At 50.2% G+C, this 22,094-nt stretch overlaps 1 protein-coding gene across 6 annotated transcripts in view; it reads left to right on the forward strand.

The window, feature by feature from the left end:
• Nucleotides 1-22,094, forward strand: part of LOC140389586 (glutamate-rich protein 6) — a 90,502-nt gene that overhangs the window by 1,135 nt on the left and 67,273 nt on the right. For all 6 annotated transcript variants that reach the window (XM_072473846.1, XM_072473841.1, XM_072473842.1 and 3 more), the window contains exons 2-3: nucleotides 4,994-5,054; nucleotides 10,151-10,272. In XM_072473846.1, the coding sequence (XP_072329947.1) occupies nucleotides 4,994-5,054; nucleotides 10,151-10,272 (183 nt within the window). The remainder of the gene's footprint in view (nucleotides 1-4,993; nucleotides 5,055-10,150; nucleotides 10,273-22,094) is intronic.

Here is a 22,094-nt window from a genome sequence, read left to right on the forward strand (position 1 = left end):
GAGAACATGCATACTCCACACAGTCAGTGACCCAAGCCGGGAATCGAATCTGGGGCCCTAGCGCTGTGAAGCAACAGTGCTAACCACTGTGCTACCGTGCCGCCCATACCATGCCATGCCAACCAACTTCTGAGAAACAAAATTCCTCCTCATCTCTGTCATACATTTGTGGCCCTTATCTGAGATTGCACCCTCTGGTCCTGGACTCTCCCACATGGGGAAACAACCTCTCAGCCTCTACTCTGTCAAGCCCCTTGAGAATCCGATATGTCTCAGTAAGGTCACCTTTCATTCTTTGAAACTCCAATGAGTACCAGCCCAACCTACACCACCTCTCCTTTGATTTACATCAATGCTGTTGTTAGGGTGTAGCCTGAAACTGGAGTCCGGGGTTCAGCTTTCTGCTGAAGTCGGGCTGTCAACCCTCCAGGGTTATCACTGGAGTCTTCAGGAATTAAACAAAGTGCCAGAAAAACACAGCAGGTCTGGCAGCATCTATGGAGAAAGAAACAGAGTTAATGTTGCAAATCCAATGTGACTGAAGAGAGATAGAAATGTGATGGGTTTTATGCTGTTGAAAAAGGTGAGCTGGGGAGGGTCAGCTGGAGCAAAAGGAAAGATCAGGAATAGGTTAGAGGGCAGGGGAGATGAAATAACAAAGATGTCATGAAACATGAGGCAAAGGGAGTGGTAACGATAGTATTAAAGACAAAAACATTGATCCATAGTAGGTGTTAATAGCAGAATTAAGGTCAGCGCTGTCTGAATGGCACTTCATGAGAACAAGATACACATTGGCACTTGGAGGGTGGGATTCAAAATGGAAGACAGAGTTCATGGTCTGAAGTTGTTGACGCTCTTCCTCCCAAGTCCAAATGTTCCTCCTATACAGTTGTCTGAGGAGTCCTTCTGCACCGTTTTAACCGAGGCTGAGATTCTGCCTGCAGTGGGTGTGGGTCAGGTGGTGTTTACTGGCTGGTCGACTGTCTTTTCGTGGCCGACATCTGGAGGGCTATTTCCAGTCTCTCGGCCACGGACATGTGTAAAATTAAAGTGCATGGGATTAAATGTAGTGTAGTGAGATGGATAGAAAACTGGTTGGCAGACAGGGAAAAAAAAAAAGAGTATGAATTAACGGGTCTTTTTCAAATTGGCAAGCAGTGACTAATGGGGCACCGCAGGGATCGTTGTTGGACCCCAGTTATTCACAATATACATTAATGACTTAGAAGAGGGAACAAAATGTAATATCTTCAAATTTACAGATGACACCAAGTTGGGGGGGAGGGTGAGCTGTGAGGAGGCTGCAGAGATCCTTCAGTGTGATTTGGACAAGTGAGTGGGCAAATGAATGGCAGTTGCAGTATAATTTGGATAAATGTGAGGTTATCCACTTTGGTAGCAAAAGCGAGCAGGCAGACTATTATATGAATGGCCAAAAATTAGGAGAGGGGAATGTGCAACGAGACCTAGGTGTCCACGTACACCAGTCACTGAAGGTAAGCATGCAGGTGCAGCAGGCGGTAAAGAAGGGAAATGATATGTTGGCCTTCATAGCGAGAGCATTTTCAAGTACAGGAGCAGGGATGTCTTGCTGCAATTATACAGGGCCTTTGTGAGGCAACACCTGTAATATTGTGTGCAGTTTTGGACTCCTAATCTGAGGAAGGATGTTCTTGCTATAGAAGGAATGCAGGGAAGGTTTACCAGACTGATTCCTGGAGTGGCAGGACTGACATGTGAGGGGAGATTAAGTCAGTTAGGATTGTATTTCCTGGAGTTCAGAAGAATGAGGGGGAATCTCATAGAAACCAATAAAATTCTAATAGGACGAGACAGGGTAGTCTAGAAGAATGTTCCCAAGGTGAACGTGTCCAGAACCAGGGGTCACAGTCTGAGGATATGTCATAAACCATATAGAACAGAGTTGAGGAGAAATTTCTTTTAAAAAAAAACAATAAATTTAGAGTACCCAATTCATTTTTTCCAATTAAGGGGCAATTTAGCGTGTTCAATCCACCTACCTTGCATATCTTTGGGTTGTGGGGGCGAAACCCACGCAAGCACGGGAGAATGTGCAAACTCCACACGGACAGTGACCCAGAACCGGGAACGAACCTGGGACCTCGGCGCCGTGGGACTGCAGTGCTACCACTGCGCCACCGTACTGCCCGAGGAGAAATTTCTTCACCCAGAGAGTGGTGAGCCTGTGGAATTCATTATCTCAGGAAGTAAAAGGCCTAAACATCGGGGGTGGGATTTTCCCATTCGGCGGCAGATTGTCCACGCCGTCGGAAACGCATCTTTTCCCAAAGGTAGGGGAGTCTAGGCGTCATGGTAGCACAATGGGTAGCACTGTTGCTTCACAGCTCCAGGGTCCCAGGATCAATTCCGGCCTCGGGTGACTGATTGTGTGGAGTTTGCATGTTCTCCCCGTGTCTGCGTGGGTTTCCTCCGGGTGCTCCGGTTTCCTCCCACAGTCCAAAAGATGTGCAGGTTAGGTGGATTGGCCATGATAAATTGCCTTTAGTGACAAGAAGGTCAGGTGGGGTTACTGGGTTACAGGGATAGGGTGGAGGTAGGGTGTTCTTTCCAAGGGCAGGTGCAGACTCAATGGGCCGAATGGGCTCCTTCTGCACTGTAAATTCTATGATTCTAAAACTAGAGGGCATAGGTTTAAGGTGAGTGGGGAGAGATATGAAAGGGTCCAGAGGGGCAATGTTTTCATTGATTCAGTGGTGAGTGTCTGGAACGGGCTGCCAGAGGCAGTAGTAGAGGCGGGTACAATTTGTATTTTAGAAAGCATTTAGACAGTTATATGGGTAGAGAGGGATACGTGCCAAATGTGGGCAATTGGGACATATCCTTAGTGGTAAAAACTGGGCGGCATGGACAAGTTGGGCCAAAGGGCCTGTATTCATGCTGTAAACCTCTGGCCCACCTAAAGACTGGGGAGGGAATCTATGTGATGGGTGCCATGGACAAGTTGGGCCGAAGGGCCTGTATCCATGCTGTAAACGTCTGGCCCACTGAAGGACAGGGGAGGGAATCTATGTGTGGAGTCAGAGGAAATGGGTGAGGTACTAAATGAATACTTTGCATCAGTATTCACCAAAAAGAAGGAACTTGTGGGTGTTGAGTCTGGAGAAGGGTGTGTAGATAGCCTGGGTCACATTGAGATCCAAAAAGAAGAGGTCTTGAAAAATATTAAGGTGGATAAGTCCCCAGGGCCTGATGGGATCTACCCCAGAATACTGAAGAAGGCAAGAGAGGAAATTGCTGAGGCCTTGACAGAAATCTTTGGATCCTCACTATCTTCAGGTGATGTCCCGGAGGACTGGAGAATAGCCAATGTTGTTCTTTTGTTTAAGAAGGGTAGCAAGGATAATCCAGGGAACAACAGGCCGGTGAGCCTTACGTAAGTGGTAGGGAAATTACTGGAGAGAATTCTTCGAGACAGGATCTACTCCCATTTGGAAGCAAGTGGACGTATTAGCGAGAGGCAGCACGGTTTTGTGAAGGGGAGGTCATGTCTCACTAACTTGATAAGAGTTTTTCGAGGAGTTCATAAGGATGATTGATGCAGGTAGGGCAGTTCATGTTTTCTATATGGACTTCAGAAAGGCCTTTGCCAAGATCCCTCATGGCAGACTGGTACAAAAGGTGAAGTCCAAAGTCAGAGGTGAGCTGGCAAGATGGATACAGAACTGGCTAGGTTATAGAAGGCAGAGAGTAGCAATGGAAGGATGCTTTTCTAATTGGAGGGCTGTGACTAGTGGTGTTCCGCAGGGATCAGTGCTGGGACCTTTGTTGTTTATAGTATATATAAATGATTTGGAGGAAAATGTAACTGGTCTGATTAGTAAGGTGCGGACGACACAAAGGTTGGTGGAATTGCAGATAGCGATGAGGACTGTCAGAATATACAGCAGGATTTAGATCGTTTGGAGACTTGGGCGGAGAGATGGCAGATGGAGTTTAATCTGGACAAATGTGAGGTAATGCATTTTGGAAGGTCTAATGCAGGTAGGGAATATACAGTGAATGGTAGAACCCTCAAGAGTATTGACAGTCAGAGAGATCTAGGTGTACAGGTCCATAGGCCACTGAAAGGGCAATACAGGTGGAGAAGATAGTCAAGAAGGCATACGGCATGCTTGCCTTCATTGGCCGGGGCATTGAGTATAAAAATTGGCAAGTCATGTTGTAGCTGGATAGAACCTTAGTTAGTTAAGGTGCGAGGGGCAAGGTTTAGAGGAGATGTACGAGGCAAGTTTTTTTCACAGAGGGTAGTGGGTGCCTGGAACTCGCTGCCGGAGGAGATGGTGGAAGTAGGGACGATAGTGACGTTTGAGGGGCACCTTGACAAATACATGAATAGGATGGGAATAGAGGAATACGGACAACGGAAGTGTAGAAGATTTTAGTTTAGACAGGCAGCATGGTCGGCGCAGGCTTGGAGGGCCGAAGGGCCTGTTCCTGTGATGTACTTTTCTTTGTTCTTTGACTCTATAACATAAAGCCTGCCCACGGCAGTAACTATACACAATCACAGTCCCAGTTGGGAACATGCCAATCCCTGTTCAGGCTGGCTTTTATGCTCCGCTTTACAGGCCCCTGCTGAGTGGGCCTCCGCCCACTACCGAGGAAGCTCATACTCCACACGGGGAGTCAATAGTGGACCTTGTAATGGGTTATGATGATGGGGGGGTGGGGGGGATCATTTTTAAGTATGGACGATAGTGTAAGAGGACGTTAATGGATGAGGCGCTCAGCCGATTTCCATTGACGCCACCCTAAAACTAACATTAAAGGTTGCTTGAAGATTAATGTTCTTAATTCCCAGTTTGAGCCTGTCATTGTCGTTAAAATGAGGTTAAATTGGTGATTATACCTATATAGGGGAAGCATAGCATCCCAGCCATCATCTGTTCATTATTAAGACCCAACCATCAGTGACCATATCTGACCACTTTATGATTTTGTTTTTCAGTTTTATTATTTGATGATTCCTCCCAGACAGAATCGTCACAGCGGCAAGAAAACACAAGCAGGTGATATTGATATTTAAAATACTGTAACAAAAATTCTGGAAACTCACAATGGGCAGAATTCGGGGGGGTGGATGGTTGTTGATGATGGGTGAGCGTAAAATTGAATGGACGAGATTCCCTCCAGGAAACCACCCACCTGAATACAGACACAATTTCACACATGGGCGGGCAGGGCCTCGGGCAGGAAACCCACCCTTTCACATATTGAGACACTTAAGTGGCCACTTAAGGGCCTTTTCCCACCCAGCTTCAATTTGTAAGCTGGCAGGAGCAGGTGTGGGTAAGGTCAGAAAGTGACATTTAAACCTCTCCCCCATCTCTGACAGGAAGGGGGAGGGTGCCTCACTCTGCAGGCCCCCTCAGAGTTTAAAAAATATTTATTTTTATTGAGGCATTTATAAATATATACATAAAACATAATCCAAAACCAAGAAAAAGAGAACAAGCAGGAAACCGCATAGCCAATAAATAACACCCCACCACCACATCCTCCCTGCCATTCCCCTCCACTCACCCTGCCTCCCCCCCCTTTTTATCCCCTATAACCCCTCTTTCTCCCCCCCCCCCCCCCCCCCCCCCCCCCCCCCGGTTTCCATCCCAGGATGAACCCCCCCACACCTCCAATTTTGGCGGCCCCGAGTCCCTCCATTACAACAAGATCCGTCTCCAGGCTATCAGGGAGGCAAAGGCCAAGACGTCGGCCTCTCGCCTCCTTCTCTCTGAAAATCGGCACTTCTGGACTCGGGACCTTCACCCTCAGTACCTCAGAATTAACGTCAGCAAACCCCGCCAGAATACTTCCAGTTTCGGACAAGCCCAGAACATATGGGTATGGTTTGGCGCCCCCCCCCCCCCCCCCCCCCCCCCCCCCCGCACACCTGTCCTCCGCCCCCTCAAAGAAACTGCTCAATCTGGCCACTGTCATATAGAATCGTAGAATTTACAGTGCATATGTGCCCTATGGACTGCTTTAAATTGAATGAGGCTAAGCCTAGCACACAAAGAGGATGTGTTCACTCTCCTCCGAGCCTCCTCCCATAACCCAGCCTCCATCTCTTCCTCATACTTCCGCTTAACTGCCCTTATTGGGGCACCCTCCCAGTCCATCAATTTCTTTTGAATCTCTGACACCCTACCCTCACCAACCCCTGTTTTCGACATCACCTTGTCCTGCAATCCTGGGGGCGGAAGGTCCAGAAAGGACAACACCTGCTTCCTAACATAATCCCCTACCCACAAATACCGGAGCCCATTCCCGCTGGGCAGCTCAGACTCCTCACTAGTTCCTTAAAGCTCGGAAAGCTGTCCCTCCACAAATAGGTCCCCCAAACCGTTCAATCCCCGCCCGCGGTGACCCCCGGAATCCAGCATCCAGCGCCCCACCCCACCCCCCACCCCCCCAACCGCCCCGGGGCAAACCTGTGAGTCCCACAAATCGGTTGCCAAACCAAGGCATCCTCCAACCCCAGATGCTGCCGTCACTGAACCCACACGCTCAGGGTCACCACCACCATCAGGCTCGAGGAGTATCTGGCCGGCGAGAATGGCAGAGGCGCCGTCAAAAGTGCCCCGAGGCTAGTACCCTTACAAGAAGCTGCCTCCATCCGCTCCCATACCGACCCCATCCTCACTATCCACTTCCTAACCATGGCTATATACGCTGCCCAGTAGTAGTTCATTAAATTTGGCAGGGCCGGCCGGCCCCTCCCCCCCCCTCTCTCTCACGTCCCCGCTCCAGCAGCACCTTCTTTACGTGGGAGGATTTCCCCACCCAAACAACAGGGCGTAAAAAGGCCTTTGGGATAAAAATCATGAGATTCTGAAAAATGAATAGGAACCTCAGGAGCACCGTCATTATCACAGTTTGCACCCACCCCGCAAGGGGCAACACGAGCTAATCTCTCTTCTTCAGCTCCACCAACCGCGCCGTGTTCAGTTTGTGCAAATGTTCCCATTCCCGCGCCACCTGAATGCCCAGGTATCTAAAGTTCGTCCCCACTACTTTAAACGGCAGCTCCCCCAGCCTCCCCTCCTGCCCCTTTGCTTGAATCGGGAAAACCTCACTGTTCCCCATATTTAATTTATACCCGGAAAACCGGCTAAACTCTTCCAAGATGTTCATAATCCCCCTGATGCCAACCAATGGGTCGGAAATGTAAAGTAGTAAGACGTCTGCTTATAATGAAATTGTATGCTCCCCCCCCCCCCCCCCCGCACTATCCCTTTCCAACTCCTTGACGCTCTAATCACCATTGCCAGTGGCTCTATCGCCAGGGCAAAAAGCAAAGGGGAGAGTGGGCATCCCTGCCCTTTCCCACGATGTAGCCCAAAATACCCAAGTTCACCCGATTCGTCCTTACACTTGCTACCGACCCCTTATATAGTAACCGGACTCAATCCACAAACCCCTGCCCAAACCCAAAATGTTCTGGAACTTCCCACAAATATTCCCATTCAACCGCTTTCTCTGCATCCATAGTGACCGCCACCTCCACTTCCTGTTCCACCAGGGGCAACATAGTCACATTCATTTAAAAAAATATATATTTTATTAAGGTATTTGCAAAATTTTTATAACAATAACAAAAACAATAACATTGACATGGTAAAATAAACATTTCCCCACCCGACCCAATCTTCACACACCTCAACCAACTAACACCTATCCGCCCGCCCCCCCTTCAGAATGCTGCTTCTGCCGACATTTTAATTTTCCCCGAGAAAGTTGACGCATGGCTGCCATCTCTGAGAGAACCCCAACATTGACCCTCTTAAGGCAAACTTTATTTTCTCGAGACTGAGAAACCCAGCCATGTCACTGACCCAGGTCTCTACACTCGGGGGCTTCGAGTCCCTCCACATTAAAAGGATCCGTCTCTGGGCTACTGGGAGGCAAAGGCCAAGACGTCGGCCTCTTTCACTCCATGAACTCCCGGCTCTTCCGACACTCTAAAAACCGCTACCTCTGGACTCGGCACCACCCGAGTTCCTAGCACCGTGGACATTGCCTTCGTAAAACCTCTGCCAAAGCCCTCTGAGCTTCAGGTATGCCTAGAACATGTGGACATGGTTTGCTGGGTTCCCGCGCCCTTCACACATCTGTCTTCTACCCTGAAAAACGTACTCATCCTCGCCGCCGTCATGTGTGCCCGGTGGACCACCTTAAATTGTATTAGGCTAAGCTTGGCACATGAAGAGGAGGAATTGACCCTGCTTAGGATGTCCGCCCATAGACCCGCCTCTAACTCTCCACCTAGCTCGTCCTCCCACTTGCCCTTAAGCTCCTCCACTGGGGTTTCCTCTGCCTCCAACAGCTCCTGGTAGATATCCAACACCTTCCCTTCCCCACCCAGGTACCGGAAACTACTCTATCCTGTGTCCCCCGTGGCGGCAGCAGTGGAAAGGCCGGCACCTGCTTTCCCAGGAAGTCTCGCACTTGCAAATATCTAAAACTATTCTCTGGCGGCAATTTAAATTTATCCTCCAGCGCCTTCACGCTGGGAAAGCTCACATCTATAAACAGATCCCCCCATCCTTCTAATTCCTGCCCTCTGCCAGCTCTGGAACCCGCCATCCAGCCTGCCCGGTGCAAACCTGTGGTTGTTGCAAATCAGGGTCTAGACTGACGTACCCTCCACCTTCTTATACCTCCTCCATTGCCCCCAGATCCTCAGTGCTGCCACTACTACCGGACTTGTGGAGCATCGGGCCGGCGAGAACGGCAGAGGTGGCGTTACCAATGCTCCCAGACTGGTGCCTTTACATGACGCTGCCTCCAACGGCTCCCATGCCGACCCCTCCCCATTACCCACTTCCTAATCATGGCTATGTTAGCCACCCAGTAGTAGTTGCAGAACATAGTCACATTCAATAAGCGGCTGATGTTTGCCGACAGATGCCTCCCCTTTACAAATCACGTCTGAGGCTCCCCTATCACCCCCGGCACACAGTCCTCGATCTGAGAGACCAAGATCTTTGCCAGCCGTTTGGCGTCCACATTCAGCAGCGAGATAAGACCCACACTGCTCCAGGTCCTTATCCTTCTTCTTCAGATTTAAGGATATTGAGGCCTGCGATAGCGTGAGCGGAAGTTCCCTCTTCTCCCTCGATTCACTATATGCCCTTACCATCAGCGGCCCAGGATCCCCGAAAATATCTTATAAAATTCCACTGGGAACCCTCCAGACCCGGGGCCTTCCCTGCCTGCATTGCCCCAATACCCTCCAGCACCTCCCCATAAGACCATAAGACATACGAGCTGAATTAGGCCATTCGGCCCATCGAGTCTGCTCCGCCATTCAATCATGGCCATTCTCCTGCCTTCTCCCCATAACCCCAGATCCCCTTAACAAAGAACCTATCTATCTCTGTATTAAAGACACTCAGTGATTTGGCCTCCTTCTGCGGCAAAAAGTTCCACAGATTCACCACCCTCTGGCTGAAGAAATCCTCCTCATCTCAGTTTTAAAGGATCGTCCCTTCAGTCTGAGGCTGTGGCCTCTGGTTCTAGTTTTTCCTACGAGTGGAAACATCCTCTACACGTCCACTCTATCTAGGCCTCGTAGTATACTGTAATAAGATCCTCCTTCATCCTTCTAAACTCCAACGAGTACAGACCCAGAGTCCTCAACTGCTCCTTATATGACAAGCTCTTCATTCCAGGGATCATTCTTGGGAACCTCCTCTGGACCCTTTCCAAGGCCAGCACATCCTTCCTTAGATACGGGGCCCAGAACTGCTCACAATACAGCAAATGGGACCTGACCTGAGCTCATCAATATTTCACAGATTCCCTGTACAGCACGAGGGTAATGGTCCGTCAGTGCCTTACCGCAGAAATGAAAATGAAATGAAATGAAATGAAAATCGCTTAGTGTCACAAGTAGGCTTCAAATGAAGTTACTGGGAAAAGCCCCTAGCCGCCACATTCCGGCACCTGGTCGGGGAGGCTGGTACGGGAATTGAACCGTGCTGCTGGACTGCCTTGGTCTGATTTGAAAGCCAGCGATTTGGCCCTGTGCTAAACCAGCCCCTTGTAGGTTTGCTCTTTAAATTGTGAGTCTGTCTGAGTGTTGACTTGTGTCTTCATTAACCAGGGCCAGTGGAACTCCATCCTTTTTGAACTCTTCTTTTCACGTAAGCCCTGCTCTTTTCGCGAACACACAAGCTTCAGTTCGCACACAGACAGATTACAGCTGGCTCCACAATCGCAAAAAAGGTAAAGTACTCTGCTGACCCTGAAAGCAAAAGCTGGAAGGTGACACAGAGAGAAGTAAAAATAAAATTGCTGTTCACCCCAATTGCTACGTTGTGCCAAATGTAACAAAGAAGCCAATCCCACCCCCTCCAAAAAAAATACAGGAACAAATTAATATTGAGAAACCTGGTAAAGGTTATAGAATCCCCTCCTCCATAACATTTAGGACAATGTGGCACTTTGGGTGAACTCAGACATTTTGTTCTTTGCTGTCATTTTCTGACACGTTCCTTCAATGTGCTTGTTATTTATGCGGTAGTCTACAGTATTATGACACATTTCCCTGTAAGCATTTCAGCAAGATGTGAGATGGACTGGATCTACGAGAAACTGGTCCCACTATATTCCCAAATGCCTCTCTGTCCATCTGCCACAAACCTGATAGGTGCCCAGGTCAGACAGTCCCAATTAATCGCGTTGCTTAAACAACAGCAATTGGCATTTATATGGTGCCTTCAATGTCGTAGAATTTACAGTGCAGAATGTGGCAAGGCTTCCCAAGGAGCACAGTCAGACAAAATAGAACATTGAGCCACAGGCGGTCAAAAGCTTGGTCAGAGAGGGAGGTTTCAAAAAATAACTTGAAGGAGGAGAGAGAGAGAGAGTCAGATAGGCTGCACGGTAGCACCGTGGTTAGCACTGTTGCTCCACAGCGCCAGGGTCCAGGTTCGATTCCCAGCTTGGGTTACAATTGGAGGCGTGGCGGTCTTTCCTGAAAGGTGGGGTTATGGGGGCTTGTACTGGGCTGGTGGGGCTCAGATCCAGGGGTCTTTCTTCACTGCGCTTCCCCGTCTGCAGTCATTTAACCAATAAAGTTAGCTAGTATGCAATAGTTGAAACTTTGCCATAATAAAGTGAAAATGTGCTCATCTGTACCCCTCTACCATTTAGACAGACATTCATTTTTCCATAAATACACAAACTCTAATCATAAAGTGAATGTGTTCGTAGCTGCACCCATACCGTTTAAACAGTAAGTCAGTATTGTTATGGGCCAGGGTTTAGAGAACCACAAAATGTATCATGGAGTTCACCTGACCCACAACTTTTAATAGATTGTGGTATGGGGAGCACACGGCCCACTCTACACGTGGTACAGCAGAAATGGAAAAGTATTTTTTAAAGCAAAACAATGTTTATTCTATGAACTCAAGTTAACCTTTTTAAAACATACAGTGAACATCTTAGCAACCATTAATTCAAATACAACCCCCAAAGAATACAACACTAAGTAATCCTTAAGCTGTCCTTTTATCATCCATAAGACTTAAAAAATAAATTTTAACAGAAGCACATCAGGTTAAAGTCACTACTAAGAGCCGTTATTAGTTTTAAATCACCAAAGGATCGATTTACAGTTTTTAGATTACAGAGAGAGAGACTCATACACCTTCTGGCTGTGACTGTGGCTATCCAGCTCAGAAAACGAAACTAAAACACACCGTGCAGCAAACAGCCTAGAACAAAAGTAAAAAGCTGACAGACAGCCCAGCTCCACCCACATTCTGACATCACTGATAAACACCCATTTCTTAAAGGTACATTTCTTAAACACCCATTTCTTAAAGGTACTCTCACATGACAGTAAGTATGAAATAAAGTTACATAGAAACTTAGAAAATAGGAGCAAGAGGAGGCCATTTTGCCCTTCAAACTTGCTCCACCATTCATTATGATCATGACAGATCATCCCACTTAATAGCTTGATCTCGCCTCCCCCCCCCATATCCTTTGATCCCCAAGTACTATATCTAACTGTTTCATGAAAACCTACAGGGCGCGATTCTCCGGAAACATGTCTGAGTTCATTTGTGATGGGATTTTCGGGGAGTTTCCCGCCAGCTTTGGCAGTGCGTTCCCCACCGCTATTCAATGACACTAAGTCATTTTTTGGGCCCTACGGAGTTTCTCGCCGGTTTCCGGAACACTTAAGCATTTTTTTAGCGCTGGGGAGCTCAACTCCGAGATCGGGCATCATTTTGAAAGGGTGCCCCGATCTCTAAGTGAGCATGTGGGTAACATCCCCCACCCATGGGCAATGTCAGCCCCCCCCCCTCCCCCACACATACATGGACACTACCCCACGCTCCCCTAAGTGAAGACACCCTGCTATGGGGTCCCCGGGGGTCACCCCCGCCAACCTTCCAGAGGCCCCTACTTACCTGCCCTGCACTCCCCCACCCTTCAAACCCCCCTCCACTCTCATTTCATGGGCATGGCCCCCTTGTCCCCTGAGCCTTGTCAGTGCCTGGCACCCAGGCAGTGCTCTTGCTAGCTTGGCAGTGCCATCCAGGCACCTTGGCAGTGCCAGGGGCTGTTTAGCACAGGGCTAAATCGCTGGCTTTGAAAGCAGACCAAGGCAGGCCAGCAGCGCGGTTCAATTCCCGTACCAACCTCTCCGAACAGGCGCCGGAATGTGGCGACTAGGGGCTTTTCACAGTAACTTCATTTGAAGCCTACTTGTGACAATAAGCGATTTTCATTTCATTTTCATTTCACGTTGCCAAGATGCCAGCCTGGCAGTGCCAATGTGCCCACATTCCAGGGCGAGGCCACCTTCCTGAAATTAAATGAAAATCGCTTATCGTCACAAGTAGGCTTCAAATGAAGTTACTGTGAAAAGCCCCTAGTCGCCACATTCCAGCGCCTGTTCGGGGAGGCTGGTACGGGAAGTTGTGGTAGCAACTCTCTCTGGGTAAAGACATTTCTCCTCATCTCTATCCTAAATGGTCTACCCCATATCTTCAGAATGTGATCCCTGGTTCTGGACACCCTCATCATTGGGTACATCCTTCTTGCATCTACCCTGTGTAGTCCTGTCAGAATTTTGTAAGTTTCTATGAGATCCCCCCTCATTCTTCTAAACTCCAGCAAATACAATCCTAACTGATTCAATCTCTCTTCATACGGCAAACCCGCCATCCCAGGAATCAGTCTGGTAAACCTTCACTGCACTCCCTCTGGATCATCCTTCCTCAGATAAGGGGACCAAAACTGCAGACAATATTCCAGGTCTGGCCTCACCAAGGCCCTGTACAATTGCAGCAAGACATTCCTACTCCTGTACTCGAATCCTCTCGCTTTGAAGACCAACATACCATTTGCCTTCGTTACCGCCTGCTACAACTGCATGCCTACTTTCAGCAACAGGTGTACGAGGACACCCAGGTGTTGTTGCACATTCCACTCTCTCAGTTTATGGCCATTCAGATAATCGGTCTTGTTTTTACTACTGAAGTCAATAACCTCACATTTATTCAAATTATACTGCATCTGCCACTCATTTGTCCACTCAACTTGTCCAAATCACACTGAAGGATCTCTGCATCCTCCTCACAGCTCACCCTCCCACCCAACTTTGTGTCCTGTGCAAATTTGGAGATATGACATTTAATTCCCTCATCTACCCCTCATCAAAATCATTAATATCTATTGTAAATAGTTGGGGTCCCAGCACCGATCCTTGCAGTGCCCACTAGTCGCTCCCTGCCATTTGGTAAAAGACCCGTTTACACCTAATTTTCTCCCCCCCACCCCCCCACCGGATCGGCCACAATACTCCCCACCTCAAACGCAACCCTCTTATTGACCAACACCGCCACTCCCCTCATCTTCATATCTAGCCCAGAATGAAACACCTTCCACCCCTCCCCATCTCTTTGCAAAAAAGCCATGTCCACCTTCAAACACCTCTGATGCGTGAACACACATGATCGTTTAACCGGCCCATTCGGCGCCCCCACGTTCCACTTGACCTGCCTCCCTTCCCCTACCGATAAGCCAGACCCCTTTTTGAGCCGGCCCACATGACGCGATCCTCAAGGCCCTCCCTTAGATGTCCACTGTCATCGATCTCTTCCCAAATGCGCCAACCAACCACACGCATGTCAACAACCCCACCCACCCCCATCCTCAAACAAAAAAAAACAACTCCAGCTCCGCCATGCCTTCCTCCTGGCAACCCCCAGTTCACTTCCATTGACTAGTCTGTCCAGGTAGCATGATGGCCCCCGCCCAAAGCCTCCCGCCATCCTTCCTCCCTCCAGTTTCTCTCCCCTCAATCCCAAAAGAGTAACAAAAGGCACACTCGCCATCGTTGCTCCCCTGTGAGAACCTGCCCCCCAAAAAACACCACCAAATGCTTTAAAGAGCACACAACACTCCTCGAAAGTTCAATGTCCTCACACTCCTCCCAGTCCATTGTCCCTCATAAATTCCATCGCCTCCTCTGGCATGTCAAAATAAAGCCCTTGCTTCTCAAAGGTCACCCACAGGTGGCCGGGTACAGTACCCCAAACTACACCCCCTTTGCAAAGAGGGCCGCCTTAATCCAGTAAAACCCGGCCCTTCTCTTCGCCAGTTCCTCACCCAGGTCCTGATACAACAGCAGCTCCTGCCCTTCCCAGGTACATTTCCTCGACTGCCTCGCCTATCAAAGCATCTTCTCCTTGTCCAGAAAGTGGTGCAACAGCACCATCATCACCGTTGACGACTCGCCCACCTGTGGCCTCCTCCTCAGGGCCCTGAGTGCTCGGTCGATTTCCAGGGGCCACTTGAATGGCCCCTCCCCCATCAATTTCTCCAGCATCCTTGCCACATACACCGCAGCTTCCGCACCTTCAATGCTTCAGGCATCCTGACAATCCTTAGGTTTTGCCTTCTGGAGCGATTCTCCAAATCCTTCACCTTCTCCCTCAGTCTTTTCTGCATCTCCCGCATCACTCCCGTCTCAGCCACCAATGAGGCCAACTACTGCTCGTGCTCCATCGCCTCTTCCACTTTCTGGATCGCAGGGCCCTGGGACTCCAGCCTTTGCTCAACTCGCTTGATCCCAGATCTCAGCAGTTCCACCACCTTGGCGAGGTCTTCCAGGACCTCTTTCCTCTGTTGCTGAAACTTGTTATTCAGGCACTCTACCAACTGCTCCATCGACCACTAAGCTGGCAGAGCAGCCCCCTTGTCCTCCACCATCTTTATCTGTGGCGCACCACGGAGACTCTCCTGCTCCCGCAGCTCTTTCTTTCTTGCACCATGGATCCATCCGCCAGCCACACCAGAGGAGTAGTAACTTCCCCAGGCGCTCCTGCACCCCTTTCTCTCAAATACTTCACCCTTCGTACTGGGAAAAGACTTAAAACATCCGCCTTGTGTGGGAACCACCGAATATGGGCCCGCTCTCTCCATGGCTGCCCCGGAAGTCCCAGTGGTTAAGTGGGCATATGGTGACTTCTGGTGGCGGTTATGAAAGAGTAAGTTGCACATTTGGTGGCTCTCGCTCGGGTCGGACATTTGGACCTTTTCCCCCGATTTTTTTCCCGGACTTGAGTTGAAAAATTGATGATAGAGGCAATTGTGAACTGAATTCCCACATCGGTGCATGGAGAGGAGGACTAGAGGTGCTCGTAAAGGCAGAAACAGAAAGACAGAGAAGGCTTGGGCTGAAGCTGCAGTGGGAGAAATCATGGCGGAGGACCGGACCTCTGGCTTGTCGACCCAGCGGTCAATGGAGCAGTTGATGCAAGTTATCCAGGAGGGCTTCGCCAGGCAGAAGCAGGACTGCTTGGACCCGATTAAAGAGGCAATTTTGCGGCTGGAACTTGGATTGGATGCCCAAGATCGGGCGATCCAGAAAGTAGAGAAGGCGCTAGCTGACCAGGAGTAACATCAAACAGCGGTGGAGTTGGAGGTGGGGATGTTAAGAGAACAGCAGAAAAGGCTCCTGGAGAAGGTGGAGGACCTAGAGAACAGGTCCCGCCGGTAGAGCCTGAGGATCATTGGGCTCCCGGAGGGATCCGAAGGAGCGGGGCATATATAGCGGCCATGTTCGAGAAGCTGCTAGGGAATGGGGCATTCCCCCAACCCTTGGAGGTGGACAGGGCTCACAGAGCGCTTACGAGGAAGCCGCGAATGGGAGACCCCCCCGAGGGCAATGGTGGTGAGATTCTGCAGATATCTGGATAAGGAGCGTGTTTTACAGTGGGCCAAGCAGACACGGAGTTGCAAGTGGGACAACAGTATCCTGGGGATCTATCAAGACACGAGTGCGGAGGTGGCCAGGAGAAGAGCGGGATTCCGTCAGATCAGGTCGACCCTTTTCAAGAAAAAGGTGAAGCTCGGGCTGTTGTACCCGGCCCGCTTCTGGGTCACATACGAGGAACAGCATTTCTATTTCAAGTCGGCAGTGAAAGCGCTGGACTTCGCAAAAAGGAAAGGACTGGTGTCGGACTGAGAACTTTGAACTTAGAATTTGGCTGTAGCGTTTATGTTTTGCAACAAAAAAGTTTCTTGTTTCTTGTGAGGTTTTTTTCGGACATTATTTGTAATGCATGCTGTATGGATCTGGGACCAGCTGCAGAACTGAGTGAGGTAAAAGTTTGTATTTGCACTGTTGGGGGATGGAGGTGTGTTTGTTCAGATGCTGGATCTTTTGCTTGACCTTTTCCTTTGTTTGAGTTCAACTAGGGTTATTTTTTCATCTCTGTCGGACAATTGTGTTGGGATTGTTTTTCATTTGAATATGTATGTATGAGCGGGGGGTGGGTGGGGAAGGGCAATTGGTGGGAGATTGTCTGGCGCCAGGGGTGAGGGCCCCCAGCTAGCTGGGCGGGCTAGCTTACGGAAGCGTCGTGGGGGGTGAACAGATGTTAGGCTTATCAAAGGAGTTAATTTATTTAGTGCTGTTACTAGGGGGGGGGAGGGAAATGTTCTGCTGACGAGAGAGGGACTGTTGCTGAGGGACAGAGAGGAAGTCAGGGGCGGAGGCTGCCTTGGGGGCGGGCCGGTGGAGGCACGGGGCGCGGGCTGGTGACTGGCCCAAGAGAGGGGATGGCTGATCGGCGAAGGGGGGGGGTGGGCGATGAGCTCCCCAACTAGACTGATTACCTGGAATGTAAGAGGGCTCAATGGGCCAGTCAAGAGGGCACGCATGTTCATGCATCTGAGGGGACTGAAGGCAGACGTGGTAATGCTGCAGGAGACGCACCTTAGAGTAGCTGATCAGATTAGGTTAAGGAAAGGTTGGGTCGGACAGGTTTTCCACTCGGGACTGGACTCAAAGACCAGAGGGGTCGCGATCCTGATCAACAAGCGAGTGGTGTTTGAGGCGGGTAGAATAATTTCAGATGGGGGAGGCTGGTACATTATGGTCAGTGGGAAATTGGAGGGGGTGCAGGTGGTATTAGTAAATGTATATGTGCCACACTGGGATGATGTGGAGTTTATAAATAGGATGCTGGGGAAGATACCGGACCTGGAATCGCATAAGCTGGTCATGGGAGGGGACTTCAATACAGTTATTGACCCTGGTTTAGACCGGTCAAGTTCCAAAACGGGCAGGGTGCCAGCAATGGCTAAGGAACTAAAAGGGTTCATGGAGCAGATGGGGGGGTGGGGGGGGGGGGGTGGCGCGGGGGGTGGACCCATGGAGATTTGGGCAGCCAAGAGTAAAGGAGTTCTTCTACTCACACGTACATAAAGTGTACTCCCGGATTGATTTCTTCATTCTGAGCAGGGCTCTACTGACACGGTAGTGGACACGGGGTACTCAGCGATTACAATCTCAGACCATGCTCCGCACTGGGTTGACCTACAGGTTAGTAAAGACAGTAATCAGCGCCTGCACTGGAGGTTAGACGTGGGGCTCTTAGATCATAGAATTTACAGTGCAGAAGGAGGCCATTAGGCCCATCGAGCCTGCACCGGCTCTTGGAAAGAGCACCCTACCGAAACCCACACCTCCACCCTATCCCCATAACCCATTAACCCCACCCAACACTAAGGGCAATTTTGGACACTAAGGGCAATTTAGCATGGCCAATCCACCTAACCTGCACATCTTTGGACTGTGGGAGGAAACCGGAGCACCCGGAGGAAACCCACTCACACACGGGGAGGATGTGAAAACTCCGCACAGACAGTGACCCAAGCCGGAATCGAACCTGGGACCCTGGAGCTGTGAAGCAATTGTGCTATCCACAATGCTACCGTGCTGCCCTGGACGAGGAGGTATGCGGGCAGTTGAGGAAATGTATTCAGAATTACCTGGAGGTCAGTGACACGGGGGAAATTTCAGCAGCGGTGGTCTGGGAGGCATTGAAGGCGGTGGTTAGAGGGGAGCTGATCTCGATATGGGCCCACAGGGAGAAGGTAGACAGGACAGAGACGGACCGACTGGTAAAGGAGATACTACAGGTCGACAGGATGTACGCGGAGACCCCAGAGGCAGGGCTTCTAAGGGAACGGCGGAGGCTACAGGCGGAGTTCGGCTTGTTAACCACAGGGAGGACGGTGGAGCAGCTGAGAAAGGCGAGAGGGGAGATCTATGAGCATGGAGAGAAGGCCAGCAGAATGCTTGCACAGCAGCTTAAAAAGAGGGAGGCAGCCAGGGAGATAGGGAAAGTAAAGGATGGAGACGGGAACCTGGTGGGAGACTCAGCAGGGGTGAATAAGGCGTTTAAGGATTTTTAAAGTAGGCTGTATGGGTCGGAACCCCCACCGGGGCCGAGGGGATGAGGCACCTCCTGGGGGGACTGAATTTCCCGAAGGTGGACAGGGTACTGGTAGAAAGGCTGGGGGCCCCGATCGGGATCAAAGAGATAGTGGAGGGTCTGAAGGCCATGCAGTCGGGTAAAGCCCCGGGGCCGGACAGGTACCCAGTGGAGTTCTACAAAAAAGTTCTCTGGGATATTGGGGCAATTGTTGACGAGGACATTCAATGAGGCAAGGAAGAGAGGGGTGCTTCCCCTGACGATGTCACAGGCCACGATCTCGCTGATTCTGAAGCGGGATAAGGATCTGGAGCTGTGAGGGTCCTACAGGCCTATATCCCTATTGAATGTGGACGCCAAACTGCTGGCCAAAACTTTGCCCTCTAGGATTGAAGATTGTGTTCCAGACGTGATTGAGGAGGACCAGACATTAAGGGAAGGCAGTTGGTGTCCAATGTAAGAAGGTTGCTAAATGCGATCATGATGCCCCCAGAAGGTAGGGAGGTGGAGGTAGTAGTTGCAATGGACGCAGAGAAGGTTTTTGATCGAGTAGAATGGGAATATTTGTGGGAGGTGCTGCGACAGTTCGGATTTGGACGGGGCTTTATTGACTGGGTCAGTTTGTTGTGTCAGGCTCCTGTGGTGACCATACGGACAAATAGGACGACATCGGACTATTTTAGGCTACACCAGGGGACGAGGTAGGGGTGCCCCCTCTCCCCACTGTTCGCGCTAGCTATAGAGCCGCTGGCAATTGCACTGAGAGCCTCAAGGGGCTGGAAGGGGTTGGTCCGGGGGGGGAGTGGAACACAGAGTCTCACTTTACGCAGACGTCCTGCTCCTGTATGTGTCGGACCCAGTGGGGGGATGGAAGAAATCATGAGGATTCTGGGGGAATTTGGCTGGTTCTCGGGGTACAAAGTGAATATGGGGAAAAGCGAGATGTTTGTGATCCAGGCAAGGGGACAGGAGAGGCGATTGGGGGAACTGCCGTTTAGAGTGGTAGGGGTAAGTTTTAGGTATCTAGGCATCCAAGTGGCGCAGGAATGGGAACAGTTACACAAACTTAATCTGGCCCGTCTGGTGGACCAAATGAAGGACGATTTTCGGAGGTGGGACGCGCTCCCGCTGTCACTAGCAGGGAGGGTCCAGACGGCGAAGATGACAGCCCTTCCAAGATTCCTGTTTGTGTTCCAGTGCCTCCCCATCTTTATTACGCGCTCCTTCTTTAAACAGGTTAACAAAGTTATCACTGGTTTTGTATGGGCGGGCAAGACCCCGCAAGTAAAAAAGGGGATGATTGAGCGGAGCCAGGGAGAGGGTGGGCTGGCGCTGCCAAATTTCAGTAACTATTATTGGGCGGCGAATATAGCCATGATAAGGAAGTGGGTGGTGGGGGGAGGGTCAGCATGTGAGCCTATGGAGGCAGCTTCATGTAAGGGCACCAGTTTGGGGGCGCTGATAACGGCGCCTCTGCCATTCCTGCCGGCACGGTACTCCACCAGCCCCGTGATGGTGGCAGCTCTGAGAGTCTGGGGACAATGGAGGAAGCATGTGGGAGTAGAGGGAGCATCGGTCTGGTCCCCAATTTGTAATAACCACCGGTTTGCCCCGGGAAAGATGGACGGGGGTTTCCGGAGATGGCAGGGGGCAGGAATTGAGAGGATGGGGGTATGTTTATAGAAGGGAGCTTTACTAGCTTGAGGGAGCTGGAGGAGAAATTTGGATTGGCGAGGGGAAACAAACTTAGGTTCCTGCAGGTGCGGGACTTCCTACGTAGACAGGTCTCAACCTTCCTGCTCCTACCACCAAAGGGGATTCAGGATAGGGTAGTTTCCAGAGTGAGGGTGGGAGAAGGGAAGGTCTCTGACATCTATAAGGAGCTCATGGGGTCAGAGGACACACAGACAGAGGAGCTGAAGTGCAAATGGGAAGAAGAGTTAGGAGGAGAGATAGAGAATGGTCTCCGGGCAGATGCGTTGAGTAGAATCAACGCGTCCACAACTTGTGCCAGGCTCAGCCTGATGCTGTTCTAGGTCGTTCACCAGGCTCACATGACAGTGGCCCGGATGGGCAGGTTCTTTGGTGTAGAAGACAGGTGTGCAAAGTGCACGGGAGGGCCAGCGAACCATGTCCATATGTTCTGGACATGCCCAAAGCTCAGGATTCTGGCAGGGGTTTGCAGACGTCATGTCCACGGTGATAAAAACAAGGGTGGCACCGAATCCGGAGGTGGCGGTTTTCGGGGTGTCGGAAGATCCGGGAATCCAGGAGGAGAAAGAGGCAGACGTTCTGGCCTTTGCTTCCCTGGTAGCCCAGAGACAGATACTATTAGCTTGGAGGGACTCAAAGCCCCCGAAGTCGGACACCTGGCTTACTGACATGGCTAGCTTTCTCTGTTTGGAGAAAATCAAGTTCGCCTTGAGAGGGTCACTGTTAGGGTTCGCCCGGAGGTGACAACCGTTCGTCGACTTCTTTGCAGAAAATTAATCGTCAGCAGAAGAGGGGCGGGGGGGGGTTAGTTTAGTTTAGAGTAGGGGGTTAATAAAGGTAGGACCTGCAAGGGAGGCAGCAGGTTTTTTGGGGGTTTTTTGCACTATGTTTCTAGACTTACGTATATTGTTTATTTTGTCGTTGTTGTAAAACCAAAAAATACCTCAATAAAATGTTTATTTATGGGCAGCACGGTGGCGCAGTGGGTTAGCCCTGTTGCCTCACGGCGCCGAGGACCCAGGTTCGATCCTGGCTCTAGGTCACTGTCCGTGTGGAGTTGGCACACTCTCCCCGTGTCTGCGTGGGTTTTGCTCCCACAACCCAAAGATGTGCAAGGTAGGTGGATTGAACACGCTAAATTGCCCCTTAATTGGAAAAAAAATGAATTGGGTACACTAAATTTATTTTGTTTAAATTAAAATATTTAAGTGCCTTTATTAGGCGAGGCTTAGAGTTTAAGAACAGGGAGGTTATGCTGGAACTGTATAAAATGGTGGTTGGGCCACAGCTAGAGTATTGTGTGCAGTTGTGGAATCCACAGCACTGGACAGGGTGCTGAGGAGATTTACCAGGATGTCGCCTGAGCTGGAGAGTTTTAGCTATGAAGAGAGACTGGTTAGACTGGGGTTGTTTTCCTTGGAGCAGAGGAAGCTGAGGGGGGCCATGATTGAGATGCATAAAATTATGTGGGGCATAGGTAGAGGAGACAGGAAGAAACCTTTCCCCTTGGTGGAGTGATCAATGACCAGCGGAACATAAATTTAAGTAAATGGGCAGGAGGTTTCGAGGTGATATGAGGAAAAC

Source organism: Scyliorhinus torazame, chromosome 14 (assembly GCF_047496885.1).
Source record: "Scyliorhinus torazame isolate Kashiwa2021f chromosome 14, sScyTor2.1, whole genome shotgun sequence".
Taxonomy (NCBI): Eukaryota; Metazoa; Chordata; class Chondrichthyes; order Carcharhiniformes; family Scyliorhinidae; genus Scyliorhinus; species Scyliorhinus torazame.